General features: G+C 39.7%; 1 protein-coding gene across 6 annotated transcripts in view; it reads right to left on the bottom strand.

Moving 5' to 3' along the window:
* The window catches only part of DOK7 (docking protein 7), a 64,591-nt gene extending 46,647 nt beyond the window's left edge, over positions 1-17,944 (bottom strand). For 2 of the 6 annotated variants that reach the window (XR_015287623.1, XM_023925577.2), the window contains exons 1-5: positions 17,531-17,931; positions 17,359-17,404; positions 15,009-15,239; positions 10,913-11,113; positions 4,386-4,505 (exon numbers count right to left, since the gene is read on the bottom strand). Coding sequence is in view for 4 of the 6 variants with exons in the window: in XM_023925577.2 (XP_023781345.2) it covers positions 4,386-4,505; positions 10,913-11,113; positions 15,009-15,239; positions 17,359-17,404; positions 17,531-17,584 (652 nt within the window). In the remaining 2 variants the exon portion in view is untranslated. Of the gene's footprint in view, positions 1-4,385; positions 4,506-10,912; positions 11,114-15,008; positions 15,255-17,358 lie in introns of all 6 variants that reach the window. The other 4 variants (XR_015287624.1, XM_086891685.1, XM_023925576.2 and 1 more) reach the window with 3 other exon arrangements.
* Between the last annotated feature and the right edge of the window lie 1,852 nt (positions 17,945-19,796).

Genomic DNA, 19,796 nt, shown 5'->3' with positions numbered 1-19,796 from the left:
CAATTAATAAAATTTTTTATCATTTTCCAATCAAATATGGATCCCTTGCTGTGAGGAAAATGATCTTTTATGAGAGGCAGTCATCGGAATCATCTTAAACACTGCTTTGGGGCAAAGGGGAAGGATTACATCAAATTTAGCTGGACTAAAAATGCCTCTGCTGGAGATTTTATTTTTATATTACGTTGGTGGGTATTCATTAAAGCCACATCAGCTGTTCATCGTGGGAGATTTTGAATACTTTGGTAACATACGAATAAAGTGTCACAGTAATTCAAAGCTCCGGGGTTGTTCAATAAGCACCTGTCAGGAAAAAATGTATTGTATCCAGTTCAGTCAGCAGCTACCTAATTGGCTTCATGCATCTTTAAAATGCAACACTGGTTAATTACTTTGTTAAACAAAACTAAATAGGCTGAAATCTCTCTTTTTCTTCTTCCTGTGTAACTGTAGTCACATTTGTAAATCAGGCCTGGACCCTCACCTTCTTGCTAACATTTCCACACCTTGTAAGATGTCTGGAGGAATGAAAAGATGTCCTAAAAGTTTGAGGAGGATCCACTGGGTACTGCAGAAGGCAGCCATAGAGCTGTCTTGCAATGGCCAAAGGTCTATCAAGCTTCAACAAAAAGAAAGAGCATCAGATGGATCCTCAGCAAGCAGCACTACACACTCCTCAGTCAGTCACAAAGCAGCCTGAAAAAGCTTCCAAAATTAAAAGAGAGCATCCAGACTATTAACATTACACCTGGGGTCCTTCCAGACTGCAGGACTAATCTGTCACATAATCAGATATAGAGAGTACTGGTCTGCCCACTGAACAAAGATATCACTGATGGGCTCTTGGGCCTTTGCTGTGCTCAGGTTTGGCATTCAACATAAATCTTGCTAGTGAATAAAAGGAGTTGAACACAAACATTTATCAAATATTAAGCATGCAATATAGTATAGGTTACAAACCATGCAATCAGTGATTCATTACTAAGTCCATGTCTAGACTTCTGTCAAGACAGAAAGAAAAATTCTCTGGACTGTTTTCTAAATTTCTCTTCAAGAGAAAAAAAGAGATCATACTAGTAGCCAGTTAGAGCAGGTCTCTTTCAGCTGGGGAAAACAAACCATCCAAAGCCATTACTCCTTAGTGTCCTTTATTTAAAATATTAGTCTTCCTAAAAATACCTACAGGCACCCATACCTACATGACCTTCACATTCCCATCTTCTATGTCTTTTGGGGGCGGTTTATGAGGCCTGATCATGCAGCTTTTAACAAATCAAAACCTCCAATCTGCTATTTGAGACATCAATAGGAACATTTTGGTACAATTTCAAAAAATTAATGGACTCCCAAAATAAGTATGACAAGTAACAAATCATAAAACTAATGTTCTTTTCACTTTCCAATTTATTTTGAATGTACACATAATATCATTTTTTATTGTGAGAATAGTAATTTGATTGATTTTCAAAACATTACAGAATAATTCAGGTTGGAGGAGATCTCAGGAGTTCCCTAGTCCTACCTGCTACTCAAAGCTGGTCTGCTGAGAGATTAGACCAGATTTTGATACTTTGCAAAGGTAAATCAAGATTATGAGTTCCACTGCCCTGGATTTTCACTGCATATTTTATAGCTGACATCACAAAATACGTGCAGCAATCATATAGCCATGTGATAAGAACATCATGTTTTTTAGGAAATAAGGCACAGCTTTTAAAAGTACAGTCCTAAAAAGAAGATGTAAATATTGTCCTTGAGAAAACACTCCTTTCACATCCAGCTTACAAATTCCATTTGGATACTGGCTATTTTGCATTTATTTAAGAATCACTATGGCAAGCAAGAAAACTGGTAATTTCCCAGTCCTCTCAAACCATTCTCTACCATCTCCTACTAATTTCATGCTAACACATAAATATTTCAGCAACCCTTTTAACCATATTGTTGAGCTGTTTGTACATAAAGCAACTGGCTTCATTCATTCATCTTTTCTACAAAGACAGACTACATTGATTGCATAACATCTATAGATTATATTTGTTCTGTGGGTGTTGGTGTCACTGTCACTGTTTTTACCATATTACATTCTTTCTCTGTATATCAGCCCTTTGTGTATTTTCCTTGCTTGAAAATACCACACTGCTTCAAGCATATTTCATGTTTAAGTTGGAAAGGTACAGGCAAAGGCAAGATGCTGAATTCAAGTAGCAAACTGTGAAGACAATGTTTCTCTAAAAGCTTTTAAATTGCACAAAAGAAGAATATTGCATACATAAAGTGCAGTTGAGGCTGTGTAGCATTCTGCATTGAAGTAAATATGAATTACATAGACAAGAGGTTTCTTGGTAGAATCCCCAAGCTTTGATCTAGTTTTGATCTAGTTACCTGAACTGTACAGATAATTAATCTGTTTACAAGCTGATGCTTTCAAAGGGTGAGTCAATTTCAGTACTTGACACATGGTGTGCAGCTGGTAGACTTGACCTTTTCAAGAAATACAGTACATTCTGGGTAACAACATACCTGATAAGGAAAATTAGTTTATGGATGAATCACGAGCACTGTACATGTGCCTTAAACAGATCTGTACAAGCTTCTACATGAAGTAATAAATAAAGGAGAACATAAATTTATATTTATTTTTTTTTCAAGGAATGTACATAAGAAGGGACAAGAAACTGGAAGAAACAAAGGTAGAAATACACAGGATGAATGTTAGAGGGCTCAAGGTAGCTTGGACAAATAAAGGCAGAGGATTCTGCAAGTACAAGAGCACAGCTCTTGACAAAACACTTCTCCTGTCCAGGGAAACAAGATGAAGTCAAGTGGATGAGGTTTTAATGCCAAGTACCTTAAGCACAGATAAGAAATGAAAAGACCTCAGGAAAAAGATCTTCTCTTACAAAAAACCAAGTACTCCCTAGGACACTCCACATCTACTTCATGCACCTCAGTGAGGACAGAGCTCCTGAAGGAGGGAAGAGATTGTGGTATGTGGCACAACAACCCACAAACACCAGAAGTGATAACTAACATGTGAAAGCAGATTTACTCCTACGTGCTTCTGAAAAATGAATCTTCAAAGATTGTGCTAAAATTAAAATTTAAAATAATAATTTTTTAAAAAGACAACAGAATAGTTGTTTGTAGGCTTAATTTTTCCAGACAGAAATTCTTGTTACATGAGCAATATAAAGATTGTATATATGTATTTATATATACATATAGTTTTAGATATGCAGAAAAAGGTGTCCAATAGCAAAGCTTTAAGTATAAACACTGATTTTTGTGTTACTGTTGTTGGGTTTTTTCTGTTTGCTTCTTTAACACTCCAGTTAATTGAATGCAAACATATATCATCACAAGAATGACTTTTTTGTCTACCATTCTGCTAGATTATTTAATTTACTTCTGCCTTACAACCATGAGAAAGACAACATGAACTGAGTTTTGTGTTTACTGCATTTACTATATTTTAACTAATAACTAATTTTTCATAATTTACTTAGACAAGCTTCACATAATCTAACGATCTAATAGTCTAAAGATCTAATCTTTTCCATTGCATTTCTTTCCTGCAATTATCTTAACCTTATAACAGCAATAAAACTCTGTCAAACACTTGTTAACTGCCTAACACTTACACAAACTCAAAGTATTTCACAAATCCCAGCTCATCCTTCACCATTCTTGCAACCTATTCCTACTGTATTCCACCACCAAACCATAGACAATTTTCTGCAATCTCATTTCTACACTTTTGTCCTGTCTGACAGAGTCATTCTGACTCAATACTGTATTTCATCTGCTGAAATCAAAAGACAATAGTCTTTATTATGATGCCATCCAAACTCCTCTTTGAACATCGCAGTACATGCAGCATTTATCATAAAATAGGAGAAGGAATTTAATCCTCACGAATCAGGAAAAAAGCTCAAGCTGAAAAACATAAATGTGATGTGGAGGCTTGACAAAGTTTTCTAAGGCTGAAAAGACTTGGAACATTGTGTTTTGGATAAACTCAAAATGCTACAGATAGTTTCCATTAAACTATCAAAATAGCAATGCAGACATGGATCCAAGTTAAATGTGTAAGTTTAAAACTAAAAGTTAGCGTTCCTTTGAATTCAAATTGCCATTTTTAGTACTGTTAAATAGAGATGGCTGGAGTTAGCAGTATCACCAGAAATATGAATGAGCCAGAGCAGCAGGGGGAAACTGGGTACATCCAGCTTATAAATCTGTAGGGTGACATTTCAGAATGAAAACCACTTTGCACTCCACACACCCTGAGTGTCTGCAAGCTGCTCTCACAGCAGCAGCAGTGGGTGCGAGACATGACAAGTTCCCACTTCACTTGGTTACTCTATACTTCCTGTATTAACCTGGGAGCACTGGACGCAAACCAAAAGGGCCCTTGGTCGGGGAGATGCCGCGGACGATGCAGTCGAACAGGAAGCTGATCTGCTCCCCTTCAGTGCAAGAGAGGAAAAAAACACCAGCCCCTGCAAGAAAGCACAACATAAATATGCATGGTTTTCACCTGGAAATACTAGAAATGTATTTAGCTGAAGATACTTATAACGTAGCAATCAAAAGAGTTTTAAGTGCAAGCCATGAAAAGAAGTCAACAAGATATTCTCCGGGGAAGAGAAAGAAAAAATTCATGTCAGCACACACACACACTATACCACAAACATACATACAAATTCAATAGCTGTCTAATAGTTTATGTTAATTTTATGACATTCAGGCAGTTAGAGCAGTATCCTAGAATCATAGAATGGCTTGGGTGGGAAGGGACCTTAAGGATCATTCAATCACAATCCCCCCTGAATGTCAAAACAGACACCTTATTCTCAACAGCTGCCCAGGACTTTTATTCTTATGGACACCTAAAATTTTACAGGTCAAACTTCACCATGCAGAAAGTATAAAGAATACTTAAAGTGTCTTCAAAAGAATGAACTAAGTTAATTCCACTTTTAACCAGTTTTAAGCAAGTGAGCTTTTTATACACAAACAAATTAGAATTTGGTTATATTGCTGGATTATAGTATAAATTTTCCTAGACTAAGTCCTATGTGTCTATAATTAACAGAACGTAACACAACTCCACAGGTTGTCATCAGATCTTTACCCTTTGCTCTATTCTGATATTTGCTTTCCATTCATTAAGAATAGCCCCAAGCAAAATTAGAATGAGAATCACTAAATAAACAAACAAGTTATGAGCTCCATGACACATGGCTACATGAACAACACAAAAGACTAGAAGGGCTCCACAGAACATTTTATAAATTGTCAGTCCAAATATAAATCACATCCGGGAAAAAAAAAAATCTTAAAACATCAGATGAAAGACCACCCAAGTAACCAGAAATTTCAGGGAAATAAAACTTCAATACCAGACAAAAAGGGGAATTAAATTAGTATATATATCTTGAGAAAGAGCTGCCACTCCAGAGCTAAGCATACTAGAAAACTCCAATATCAAATCTTAAACCTACAGTAGGGTTTTGTACATTACTTTCCTTGGGACTCAGGCCCTTAATCTAGACACATGTTTGACTTCTGTATGTCTCTAGCCAATTCTGAGTTGCATATGTATTTTTTTCAATTTTACTCGAAGAAGCAGAGCTGATCTTGACCAGAATGATTACATCCCCATTACTATTACTTTCCAAACATATACCCTGTCATATCCAACAGGATACTCACATTTCACTTAAGCAATGTATACACTTTTGACAACTTGACAAAGGGCTGTGGAATTCAAACAAAAAGGATTAAAAAAAAAAAGGAACCACAAACCACAATACCTATTTGAGTAAATTAGGTATAACCAGCAAGCTGTGAACTAACCTCTCTAGGAAAAACATATTCTGGTCCGTACACTTTTGTCATCCTCAATTTATGTCACATCTAGGTCTCTGCCAGTTCTGCTTAAATCTATTCAAGACAACGCTGTTAGAGGCATCTTCATAACTTGATTTGTCACTCTACCACATTTGCATCTCTTCAGATCTTACCTATCAAGAACTCTTCAGCCAAAGAAACATGAACACAGCCTGGCTTCAGGATCAGAGGCCATCTAGGAGATTACAACACTAATCACACAGCCTGACAGATATGAAGTTTTCTGCTGCAGACTTGTAGTCTTGCCCTATTTCCCCTTTCCAGGAGATGCCAAAGTCAGAGAACATTGTATTAGGATAAAAAAATCCCGAGTGCAATGTATTCAGCTTTTTCTTTGAGCTGATTTCTCCTCCCTGAACAGAGTACAGAGAATCTACAGGAACATGACCTTTGCATTCCATGCATCATAAGCAAGCAGGATATAGACACAACATAGCAGAGGACATTCAGGTCTCAAGTACAATGTTATACTACGTGGGCTGATAATTCAGCAGAATCCTACACCTCCCTGTTGCCACTCAAAAAAAGATTTCTCAAATATTTCTGTACATAAAGAGTACATCTGGACCACTTTGTTCTTTTATAACCTTTTTCAAGAGTTACTTAAACTCCTAAGAGGCTTTACAAACCTTTGACTTTAATGGAAACAAAGAAAGTAAATGTGTGTGTGTGAGCTGGCTGCTTAACTCACAAGATTTTTTCTGCAAATAACTGTCAGTAATTTGGAAATCCCAAAACCAAATGCAGTGACCTTTATATAAGCAGTGCAAAGAGTGGATGTTCATGTGCATGTGGATACAAATTCAACATAAAAATACAATAATTTCTTTATAGAGTCTATTATTCATATAAGCACCTTAATTGCTGACTGACTCTCACAGGAAATACTTTATTTCTAGTTTTGCAAGGGAAGGAAGAAGTCTGAGGATCCTTGAAAAAAACATCAAACGAGATGAATGAGTAGGTAGGGCTTAACTAAAGCAAACATAAAAGCAAATTATTACATTTCTTTTCTACTTTCTTGAGAAAACTGAGAAATTCACTACTGGAAATTGCATACCTCAGTCATGTGTTGGAACAGTTTTGGTGCACAGGCATTTAGAAGTCAAAGAATGTGTGGTATGCATCACTGTAATACCATGCAGCTGTTCACCAGACTGAAAGGCTCACTCAGCTCTCTCCATGGGCTGTGAGACTTGGTGGAAAGCAGCCTCCAACCACTTGCACAAGACTGAAACACCCAGCCAGCCTTCAGTGGCAGTCAGCAGTAAAGCATTGGACAGTCTCTCAAACATTCAGGACAAGCTGCCGATTTCATACAGCTTCTAAGTACTTAATCTTGCCAATGTTGATTTTAACATTGTTAAAATTGTTTAGCAAACAATTTAGCATTGTTAAATTTTGTTTAGCACGCCCATGGGCGAACATACTTTCAACATGGACAGTAGCCAAAAGTTACTTCTCTCTGTGGTGTGTGTGAAAGCAGGGAGGAAAAGTCAGTTCTTCCCCATTAATTACTACTCCTAAAGAGTGCCAGACAATCCTAGAGCCTGAAGCCTTTTAGCTGCTGGACAGGTAGGAACTGCAGCAGCTCATTCCATGGCAATCAGCATGTGCATCCCAAGCCTGGCCTTGAGCAACTCCCTTCAGAGGATATCTCCCACTGCTCTTCTCTCTGGGGAAAATGACAAAGACCACTCCTATTATTGCTAAATAAGATATGGACATGACTACTAAAAATAGACAAATAGATAAATGTTGGTTATCTGCAGTAGGCCTAAGTAGGAGACAGCACAGAATATCTGCATATAAACAGAAGTTTTAATCAATGCAACCCAGAATTTTTCAAAAAATTCCAAGTCTTTCCCCAGTTTAAGCACCCCTACTACTTCTAAATTTTAAATAAATGAAGGAGAGGAAACAAGAAAGGAAAGAAGGAAGGAAGTACCAAATTCTATCAAAACACCAAAACTATCACAGAAATACTCCTGCTTACCTACAATTAGCATTTATTCTTTCAAAGGGCACTAAGGGTCCTACAAGTTCCTTTCTCCAAGGAGATGCTGAAAATATGAGGCAGCTTTAAACCAGGCTCTGGAAGCTAATCCTGAAGCACTTGAACATTGGAGAGCCTGAATTCTCATGGTGTTAATGTGCCCTTTTATGACCCTTCTTGAATTTTTTCACACTGACCTCCAAGTGAAGATTCTCCTGGCAACTGGTCATTTTAACTGGTGCACACTAATTGAGCTGGGAACTTGGGAAAGTGAGAGGCTCCTTTTTTTCCAGCCTGTTCCTCCATGTAAACCTCTCAACTGACTGCTAGGACAAGACACCTGCTTGTTTGAAAACAGTGTGTGACTAAGCTTCAGCTACAGAGACAACAAAATTTTTGACCAGGAAATAACTTATTTGCAGCTTTCAGAAGCAGAAGAAATTATTTTTTTTAATCTCTAGTGGTACAATTATGATGTTAAGAGCAAGAGGAGTTCAGAATGTAAATGCTCTTCTTCCTATTTATGAATAAACTTGTGTGAACCATCTTGAAAATGCACCATTTAAATCAGATGGTTTCCCTCTTCCTGGATTGAGCACCAAAGCCTTTGGAGTTGAATTAAACCTGTACTAAGCAACAGAACATAATGAAGTATTTCATATTTATAAAAACTTTCATGAGGAAGCAAGAAACAGAAAACTAAAACAAATGCATATCCTTTTAGACCTCAGTTCTACCACAGATATACCCAAAAAAGCTCCGCTTCAGTATGAGGCTTCATATGTTTTATTATGGAGAGGAGAGGCAATGAACCACAAAATTATTAGTTCCTTTTAATTAGGTATTTATTACAGTGATATTTAAACCTTAAATTCACTAATCCTCTGCATTCAGAGCTCCACAGGATGAATGTGTGCAAAGATACAGTTTAACCTGTAGGAAAGTAACATTAATAACAGAGTCTGCATAATATACTACACTTACATGACAAGGTAATGGATAGTGCTTTTGTTTTGGAATTAAACAACTTCTGTAATAACATATCAATTTTTTTCCTGAGCACTACTTGTTTACCTCAAGAATTGCAGAGGACTGAAGTAAAAGATATCTGGAGAAAGATGGTCTTTACCAACACACTTCTGTAACGAATAACCAGAACTGTATTTTTCTTTAGGTTCTATTTTCAAAAAGCCATTTCTTATAGTGGCAATATTAAATCAAGTGTTTAGACTAAACACATATTTAAATGTTGTTATGCCTGCGGATGTGTTTGACTGCTTAGTTAAGGGCAACAACTCCTTTAACAAAATCAGCTTGAACTTGTAAAGAGTTTCCAACTGTGGCAGGCTGTTTTGTACCAAATTGACTATGCTGTTCTCTTTGAATGCACACATGCAGGGGAAAGGCAAAAATACCCTTTCATGGCAACTAAAAGGTCTCAGCTACCGACAGACACATTTCTTAAGAAAGATCCACAAGGTAGTGGGACCCTTTCCAAAGCACTTTTCTAATTCTGTTACCTTGTAACCTTACAAAAATAATAATTTCATATTTTTAAAAGCATGCACACTGGATAGCTACTGATGACCTCGTGTTTCTTACCAGAAACTAGTGTAAGTTTAAGGGAGGAAAAAACCCACAAAAACCACCACAGATAATTCAGGTTCCATCACCCAAAGCTCCTCATTTCACAGAATCATTGAGGCTGAAAAAGATCCTGACATAATCGAGTCCAACCTTTGACTGGACACTACCATGTCAACTAAGTGCCATGTCCAGTCATTTCTTAAACACCTTCAGGGATGCTGATTTCACCACCTCTCCAGGCATCTCATTTCAATGCTTGACAACCCTTCCAGTGTAGAAATTCTGCTCAAAGCTCATCCTCAGTCTCCTCTGGCACAGCTTGAGGACACTTCCTCTCATCATGTCTCCTGTTTCCTGGGAGAAGAGACCAATCCCCACCTGGCCACACCCTCCTGTCAGGTCAGAAAGAGGTCAGGAACTTGCGTTTCCACTCCATAGAAGTATAGCTACCAGAATTTACAAGCAGAGCAACAGTATGCAAGTCCCAGAAAGACAATATTTGGATTTGGATCAACTCTGAAATCTTCTAATTTTTCAGTTTATTGAAGAAAGTATGCAAGTCAATCAACTTCACATCCAAACTGGCAATCTGCATATCCACCTGTACTCACAGATCATCAATTCAGCATGGCTTCAAACTCTGCTTATTAAATTAAAACCTTATTAAGATAAATCTAATGATATGTTACTGTACCTGTGCATTAATTATCTTTTTGAGATCTTGCACACATTTTGTCTGAAGTGAGAGTTTGAGAAGTTCTAATTTGGCCATTGAAACAAGAGCTTTATCTCCGTGTAAAGATGTACCTTAGCTACCAGGCTATACAAACTAGCTTCAGCTTGCTTGCTTTCATTTTGACCCCATAAATGACACAGCTCCACTCTGTAGTTACAAAGCTGCTAATAGCAAAGGGGCCAGAGAGTTGTTCTAACTTTTAGGAGCAAAAAGTACTCTATGGGATTTAGAAATTAGCATTTACACAATGAGAACATTGATGCTGCCTGTAATCTCAAAGCTCCATATCACTTTCCCCTCACCAAATGACAAAATAATTAATCACAATTTAATAACCTGAACATTAAGCTATTTTACCTTATCTCCTGCATAACACAAGCCATAGAATTCCATTACCTTATTTTTGCTCTGTGTCCAATAGCAGCTTTTGACTAAACATCTTCTGGAGAGCCACAGGGCAATTTTCAGCCAGGACTGCACACAGTCACATTTCTCCTGAACACCAGGGTTGAAGCCTGCAGAAATCTACTCAGAACAGACCCTCTGATAAGAGGCTGCCTGTCTGACAAAATAGCACAGCTGGTTCTACAGTCTCCACTTGGAACGAGAGCGCATTTACATTTCTGCAAAAGGCATCAAGCAGTGTTTAGAAGAGAGGTTCCATTTGTACTTACAGAAGCCGCACCTGGTTCCCCCTTCAAAGATGAATCCGTTTGGGACAGCTCCGTAGCGACGCAGATCTGAGAGCTTCCACTGCCCCATGACACTGGGAGGAAGGTCCTTCACAAGGACAAGGATGTCATTGCAGAAATGCAGGGTAGCAGGCCCACTCTCTAATTTTGTGCCAGGGGCTACAAAGACTTGAAATCTATGAACTACCAAAAAGGAAAAAAAATTACTACAGAATATACAAGAATATACAAGAATATACAAGTTGTGTAAGTCATTCTGTTCAGCTGTGGTACTTGGACCAAACCCTGCCCACACCATGAGACTCTGGCATAAAGATCTATGTGCAGCCCAGACAGTCACATGTAAGTGGCTGTAAGACCATTACTCCCTATTATGCCTGTTTAGGATTGGAAAAATTCACCATATCTTAGCCTAATGCTACAAATTATTAAAATTGCAATGCTACATTAATTTATCCTAAATTTCCAGGCTAATCCCTATCTCAGAACAGTCAATTATCCAGCCAAGATTTCACTTACCTCTTCCATCCTTGCATCATTACGTGCTTTCTGTCTCCTCTTCTAACCTGTGTCTCTCCCACATCCATGCACAAAAATAAAATGGTGCTCAAGGAGCCCCAAAGCCAAGGCTCAAAGAACTAAACAAATCTCTCTATCACTGACTCATCTGCAACCTTTAATAAACTGCTTCACTTCCTCCCTAGCAGTAAAATGAGGAAAATTACATTATTCTGCCTTTGCAATTCTTTCATGATTTGGTGACGGTAGATGCCGAGACATTTAAAATTACTAGGAAACTATGTTATTTATAAGTAACAAAAACTTTCGGATGTCAGTTAATTTTTCATATTTCACATCCTGAATTTTAAAAGGGTGGAGAAATAAAAAGAAACACCTATCTCATTCAGGTTTACAAAATCGAGGTTCAAATCTTAATTCCAGTGTCATCTGTGTTGCAGTATCCTTAGCTAAAGTAGTTATTCTAGGGTGGTCTCCCATTTTCTCTTCCAGGGCTATTGCATTCTGAATAATAAGTTATTGGGATCACTTCAAGGGCTCAAATCTCAGTGTTTCAAAGGGAACAATTTAAGTGAGCAAGCATATAATTCTCAAACAATTGTTTTGAACTCCACTACAGTTCTAGTTTCTTTCATATTGTGATTAGACACAAAAAAAACCCCTCAAACCCAACAAACAAAATAAAAACAAAAAACCCACAACAGATTTTAAAAAAACAAACACTTGTCTTAGTAGAGAGAAGCATCAAGACTCTTAAAGTTCCAGGAGGAGGTTTTTGGTGGTGTTTATCAAGAAGAACATAAATTTAGCTTTTGGTCATGTGTCAAAGATTACAAAAACAGCTCCCTGACTACGAAATCTATGGGGTACCTCCAGGTACTCTCAGTTCTTACATCCACTCTTCCCCATTTCTTGTCCATGCTTCCTCAAGCATCACAAATTTCATCTGGGTCTGAGTCCTGCTTCTCATCTAACTGCTTGCTGTATTCTTAGTCACGATCTGAGCTGAAAGCCAACTCCTCATCTATGACATGCATTTGCTAAGTTCCCTAAGGCTCCAGCAGAATTAGCCACAAAGTCATCCGAGTGAAATGTGCAAGGAGACAGAGATAGATCTAACTAACCACAGCTCTGCTTACAGCTCTGCCAGTAGCACTGCTAGGGAGCAATTCAGTAGTCACACCATGTCCCCTTTTGGGCACGCGGTTGTTACGCAACCTGCTTAAACATCAGCTGTGAAAAAAGCAGCAAAACCATCGTGATCAATAATGCTCAGAAAGGAATATTTAATGTCATTTGCACTCCTCTGCTCAGTTAACTCTGCCCAGTATTTTCCTGGCAATTAAACCATGGGAGAAGCAGCATCAGGATTCTTTCTGCTTCATAATCGAGGAATGAAGCCCACTCTTCACACGATCAGTTGCAAGTTACAACAGCTGCTGAAAACAAAGAGCTCCAGCCCAAATTGTAGACCACTGTCAAAACACAGCCTACCCAAATTTGAACAAAGCCAAAGTAAAAGGAAAAGCATATTTGAAAATGAAGCTTTTTCCATACACGGTTTTCTTGGTAAATTAGAATTTTTTTCAAAACTCTCCCCATTGACTTCTCCTACTCTATTAAAAAAAATAAAAAATCATTGTGAAGACACAGAGCTGAGTATATCCCAAATATAGAATAAAAGGTACTACTAAAATCCATCATTTTCTTCAGCCCATCTTTTCACAGTTATGCACTGACCTGCAATATGCTAACTTCTCAAAATGAGTTGTGAGCCCAAGCACATTCCAGGAATCACATCTACCTCATCTGCTAAAAACTGAGAGAAAACACTGGGAACTCCAGTGTGAACACCTCCATTCTGTGGTCCTCATTCAAGAACAGTCTCAGCTCCTTTCACTTTTTTTTTTTGCTTCCCAGACTCTGAGGTCATCTCTCCCTAGTCTATTTTTATCATCCAGCCACCTTATTTTCAAGGCATACAAAGGCACCCTTACTACACTTCAAGAAAAAACACCAGTCACCATCCTCTCTTCATCTACATCTTCTCTTTTTTCTATTTCTTTCTACTCAAATTAGACTCACTTTGACTTCGTTCTCCTAATTGAACATGCACTGAAAGATAAAATTCTGAAAAAAATTTCAATGCTTTGGTTTATTCTCCTGCCCTGAAGCTTTTTTACAATTACCTTTATATAAATTGTTGCCAGTTCAACCAATTACACTTGTTTTCATACTTCTGCATTTCTTCACTTACACACAAACAATCTCTCCCACTTCAGCTTTACTCCATGGCTGCACATGTCATAATCCAGTAGGCTTTATTCCTACCTCATTCACAATTTTTCTTGAAAAAAACTCTGCTGCTTTTGCATGTCCTCCAATCCCAACCATAACCCTCACACATAGATTGAGATTACTCCAACACTACATCAGTGCAGGATCATAAAAAACAGACCTACTCTGTCATATTCAAATACTCCTTCAGTTTTAGGACAAGTCTATGCTATATATAGATCCCAAACCTAGTAAAAAAAAAAAAAAAAAAAAAAAAAAAACCACAAACAAACAAACAAAAAAAAACCCTAGCACTGGAAGACTATAGAACTGTATCACCAAAGTGCACCAACCACTCCAGCTACTCAAGCTTGCATTGTTCAGTAACCCCTCTAACCTTTCCTGTTATGCAAGGCTTCATATTTGATAGCCCTGAGAGGTACAGCCACACATCTCACTTCTGATAGTTCTACATATTTTTACTGTAAAATTCCCAGGCCGTCTCTCTACATATGCACTGCAAAGGAACGAGCCCACAAACCCAACAGATGGCAGAGCATATGTAACAAATGATAAAGATCGCTAATGTGTGTCTCCCACACACCTACCCTCCTTCCCTCGTTATGACTAAACAAACATAAGACAGATACTATGGATTACCAACATTATCACTCTTTGTTCACCACAGTACATTTTAGAGCTGCTAACCAAGAAAATAAAATAGGAGGACAGAGAAAGGTGAAGTTAGCTGTAAAGAATGTGTCTGATGACACTCCTTATTGCAAAAAGTCTCTTTCTGAAATGGCACAGTAGCAGCAATAAGAATTTTCAATGCAACACCCAGTAGGCAGCTTAGCAAATTGGGCATGAACTGGCAAAGTTCTACTCAGGAATTATCTCTTAATTCAGGCTCCCTCTGAGTCCTTTTGCCAGGATCCCTGAGTCAGTTGTAGGACCAGAAGTAGAAGTTTGATTACTTTGTTTCAAAGCTGCACACCATCAGTGTCAAAATCAAAACCCCAAGTTAAGAGGTGTCATAGCTATCCATCAGTACTGGGTGGTACTGTAGTCAAAACCTATTGTAAGGGATACCTGTTTTAACATCTCAAGGGGAGAACAGTATCTCCACTCTCTAATGAGTGACAATCTTGTCCTGAACTGCAAATGTTCTATTTGCATTTTTGCTTCACTTTTTTTTGCTTTTTTTTTACCCTGGGGTTGGGGGGGGAAATTGTTAAAAAAAAAAAAAACAACAAAAACAGTGTGATAAGAGAAAGGTTACCTTCCCCCAAACTGTAGCGTATTCGTACATCCCAGGCATACATTGTTTCCTTGTTCTCAAATCCCAGCATCACAACTTGGGAGAGACAGATGATTGCGAGGGTGTGATTCAGGCCCTCGTAGGAGAGCCCAGGATCCAAGCCACAGATGTCTTCTAAGGTCATGCTGCTCCTCTCCTTATGCCCTTTTGCTCGTTCAGATTTATCCTTGTACACCAGCATGAGCAAACAGTCTAAAAGGAGCAAAACTGTCAGAGATGATGATGCAGAGCACAGACCATAACAAATTTCTCAGCACTCTGCTGCAATACAAAGCAGCTTTAGACAACTGCAGGATCAGCTCGACCAAGTCAATGTAAAACTCCGACTTCTTCTCCCAGCCCACCCCCAGGTAGTTTGTAGTCCTTGTTTTCAGGAAACAAACACTGAAGGCATGTTTCAAGGGTAATCTGCAGCCTCAGAAATAAGGAGGCCAGTAATAAATCTTCCCTATTTTACTCAAAGCCCAGAGGCATTTCAGATCCTCTCCTGAGTCTGGCAGGGACTGACTCATTAATTCTGAGCATTAGGAACTGTGCTAGGATAGCTGTTCACATTACAGACCGAGAGGCTATTGTTGTCTGTATTTTCATTAGAACATACTGAACCACAAATGAAAATCTCACAGCAGCTCACAGATTACCCAGCCACTAAATGGCAAGCAGAGTGCACTGCGAGACTGTTCCTGCCGGCTCAGGTTTCCCAGTTAAATGCTACCCAGCAGCCACTGCTAAAAACCATTATGTGCCACACCTTCTTTTATTTATTTATTTTTTCATGTTTGCTTGTGTCACCAGTTGTTATAATCCCTTCCCAGAGGTGTTTATTGCACAGCAAGTATGCAATGGAAGAAACCAGTTCAAGTGCCATGGCCCCATGGGGAAAGCAAGCATTTCACAAGTATACCCAAAAGAAAAGGGGAGAAACCTCTCCCACCTTTTGTATTTATGACAAAAGCAGGCCTCTTTCCCCCATGTTCATTTCTTATCACACAGCACTCAGACAAAGATGAAATTAATGGTCAATATCAAAGCTGCAACATCCACATCTTGAGCTGAGCTACAAACCACAAAAGACAAAGACCCCCATGCACCAGTTTATAAATACTGGGGATGGTGATCCCAGCCCCACTGAGGTGCCCTGCAGCTCTCAGCTGGGCAAGAGACTGGCAAAATCTCCATCCAGAGATGAAAAATGACTGAACTGTCTGCTAACTAATGCAAAGCTTTGCATGGATGCCCAATTGTCTTTGTGCACCTGTTAACAAAAACAGCTGCAACCACGGTATTTGAACATTCTGCAATACAGTTACGTGTCTAAAGAACGGCTATGGTTTACATACCAAGAAAAGCAAATCACCAGGGACTTTTTAAGTAAACCTGGCTAATTTAGCTAGAATAAAAATAGTACTTTTGAGGAATAAGCTACATTGTCAGTCAGGCTCCACCATCTACCCCCTTCAAAGCTGGCTTACATCAGAAACTCAGGCCCATATTCACAGGTCTATATACTAGCTCTACGACCAACAGATGCCCTTTTACACAGGGAGGTTTCACAGATTTAGATGAGATCCAGGTATTTTAAACACTAAACTATAACTATAACAACTCAGGTAACAAAGAATTACTAAGAAGCCTTCTGTCTTTCTTGCAAGATCCAAGAAAGGCTGCCATAATCCATTCTGCAGCAATGTGGATTCACATATTCTAAGTGTAGGCAACATTTAGCCCTGGAAAGATATACTTTTGGGCCCAAATGTTTTCCCTGTTGGGAACAGATGGGGAAACCTGAAGCCTACTTTTCCCTCTGCAGCAGTAAAACATCAGCTCTGTGTAACATTTTCAATTTCCCCTTCAGAAGCATGGAAACGATCTTATTTTTTTTTTTTTTTTCTTCCTTAATTCAAAATGTCATTTTATTTTTAAATTGAAGTGATATTTTCTGTCAAAACACTGATCAAAAATAACTACTGAGCTTACAATGTCAGCTTTTTTTTTTCTTTTTTACAGCCAGCAATCACCCTGAAGAAATAAGCTCCCCCTCCAAGAAAAAATTTTAAAAAAATATTAGAAGAAAAAGAAAGAAGAAAAAAAAAAAAAGGTGCATTTTGAAGGGGCACCAAACCCAATGGCTGCTCCTGGGAAAGTCACTTTTCCCGTTGTTTTCAGTGAGAGCAGGAGCTCGCCCCGAGGCGGGACGCGGCTCCCGGGCAGCGCAGCTCTGGGGTGGCCCCGCCGAGGGCTCTGCTCGCCCCGGGGAGCCGGGCAAGCTCCGGGACCCCGAGCCCCATCCCCACCTCCGGGCCCGCCTTACCTGCCACCGGGGAGGGCTTGCGCAGCACCAGCCACCTGCTCTTCCACTGCAACGAGAGGCAAAGGGACAGGGTTAGCCGGGGCCGGGAGGGGAGAGCGGGCTCTCTCCCCTCAGGACAAGGGGGCGGCGGTCGGGGACCCCCGCGGGCCGAAGGGGCGCCGGGAGCGGGGACCTTTTTTCCGTCTCTCAACTTGACGTGACCCTCCACCACCACGGAATCCGTCATCTTCAGTCATGATTCCGGACAGCTGCGCCGGCTCTCTGCGCCCGCCCCGCGCTCCGGCCGCCCGAGGGGTCACTTCCAAAATAGCTCCGTTAGGGCCCCGCGCGGGCGGGCGGCCAGAGCGGCACGGCCCGGCCCCGACCGGCCCCCGGCCAAGGGGGTCTGCGGGCCGTCCCAGGGATTCTTTGTTCACGTGTTTTACTTCTGCGTTCGGGCGGGGGTCTTTGATTTTTTTTTTTATTTATTTTATTATTTATTTTATTTTTATTATTTATTTTTTTTTTTCTTTCCGCAGGGTTTCAGATCGCGAGGCGCGGGCCGGGGCACCCGGTGCGCCGCGGACCCGCTCCGGGCGCGACCCCCGCCGCGATCCGGCTCCGGACTTTACCGCTGACCGCGGGGCTGCCCCGCGCCCGGGCGGCCGCAAAGCCCGCACCGGATTTACTGCGTGGAACGGGGCCCGCCTCTGGCCGGCCAAAACGCCCCCTTCCCGCACCTTCCTTATAATGCCCAATTTTCACTTTTCAAAAATATAATTACAGCTCTCCTTGGCTCCCAGAAGGCACTGCCAACTACCCCAGATAAAAATACTCTTCTCACTTTTTTTTTTCCTCTTTGCAATGCAACTGTCACAAGATAACAACCCGCTTACACCAAACCCGAAACAGCTACAATTAATAGAAAAAGATGCGTTAATGATGTCCTCAGATTTATTTCCACGAGCAATGGACTAATTAGAGTCCATTATTCCAAAAATACTCCTGCTGCATCTTATTTGATGGTAATTAGTTCTTCCGCTTTTTTTAAACAGCTCTACAGCACATTTTTCTTTCAGTAGCATAATAGAAGGGGGTTTTTTAGAAGTTTGCATTTATTTCTTCCTTTTAAATCGGTCAGTTTGCGTGGAATAACATAGAATTTAATAAAATCATCTTGTGTGTTTCATAATGAATTAGGGAAGTATTTGTTCAACTGGCTTTGCATTGTAATTCATTTCAATATAGAGTTAGGAAAGATGTCCGATAAAAAATTTCACTAGTACATTTGAGTTTGGTTTTTCATTTTAATGAAAGCAATAATCACTTAAAGGGGGTGAAAGATATGGGGAATGAGTTTCCATGGGGTAATGCTCAACAGAAAGGCAGGAGGAAGATGCTGGAGCACCCCATAGGAACGTGACTGATGTCAGGGTGTGAGAGGTCAGGACATCCCACATAACCTGGACATCTCCTTGCCAACCCTACTCTGCACTTGTAATACAGTGCTAATCACCTCACAGCTGATGCTCAAATGATTTTCACTTAGTTTCACCAAGTCCATGCAGTCACAGTGGATAAACTGGCTGCTTTGAAAGCCACAAATTCATTTTAATGCATTCAAAGTATTCAAATTAGTACCAGCTGGAGATTTGTCATTTATACCCTTGAGGGCAGAGAACAGACCATTCAATATATTTTTTTAAAGTGTGTTATTGTTTGTACTGGTGTTGCTGTGTACTGATGCAAGCAGCATAGATTCTTGAAAACAGGACAGCTAAAAAACTCTACACAAATTGTCAGAAACACCAGTCTAACACTGTTCCTATCAAACAGCCACCTTCTGTACCACAAGAGAAGACCAAGAGACTATGTACAACACAAAACTGCAAGATCATACTGTGCACAGTGTGGACAGATATTAATTTCAAAGCAGAAGTCACAGAACAGATACAGAAATTCAGAATGGCTTCATCTTAGAGTGCAAACCTGTTCCTGATGAATCCCTTCCAAAGAAGAGCAAATATCTCCTTCCTGCTGATGCAGCACTTGTCTCAGCAGCAGGTACAGTTAGTCCTGTCACACGCTCACATTCATTTTAGGGCATGAAGCAAGCCAGACTCATACTGCAAATGGCCAGGGAGGCAGAGCCACACAACAAGAGTCTACAGCTTGTTTTGAAATCAAGATCCCAGAGGTGGATATCAGTCTTTCAAGCTACTGTTTAAGTATATCAATAGCTGAAAAACATCCAGGTGCTTACATCTGCCCCCTGGAAATGTGTATGACACTTGCACTAAACTAGGAGCATCGCCAGCTGAAATTGACCCTTACAGAGAGATTTTCCAATGCCTTCCAGCACTAAATGTTATTGCATCTTTCTACCAGCTCTCAACCTGCAGAACAACCTACAGAGGGATTTAAAGATCTTACTGTAACTTTACACATAACAGACTAAG

This window comes from Cyanistes caeruleus, chromosome 5 (genome assembly GCF_971803275.1).
Source record: "Cyanistes caeruleus chromosome 5, bCyaCae1.hap1.1, whole genome shotgun sequence".
In the NCBI taxonomy this organism is placed as follows: Eukaryota; Metazoa; Chordata; class Aves; order Passeriformes; family Paridae; genus Cyanistes; species Cyanistes caeruleus.
This window is presented reverse-complemented; position numbering and strand designations above follow the sequence as displayed.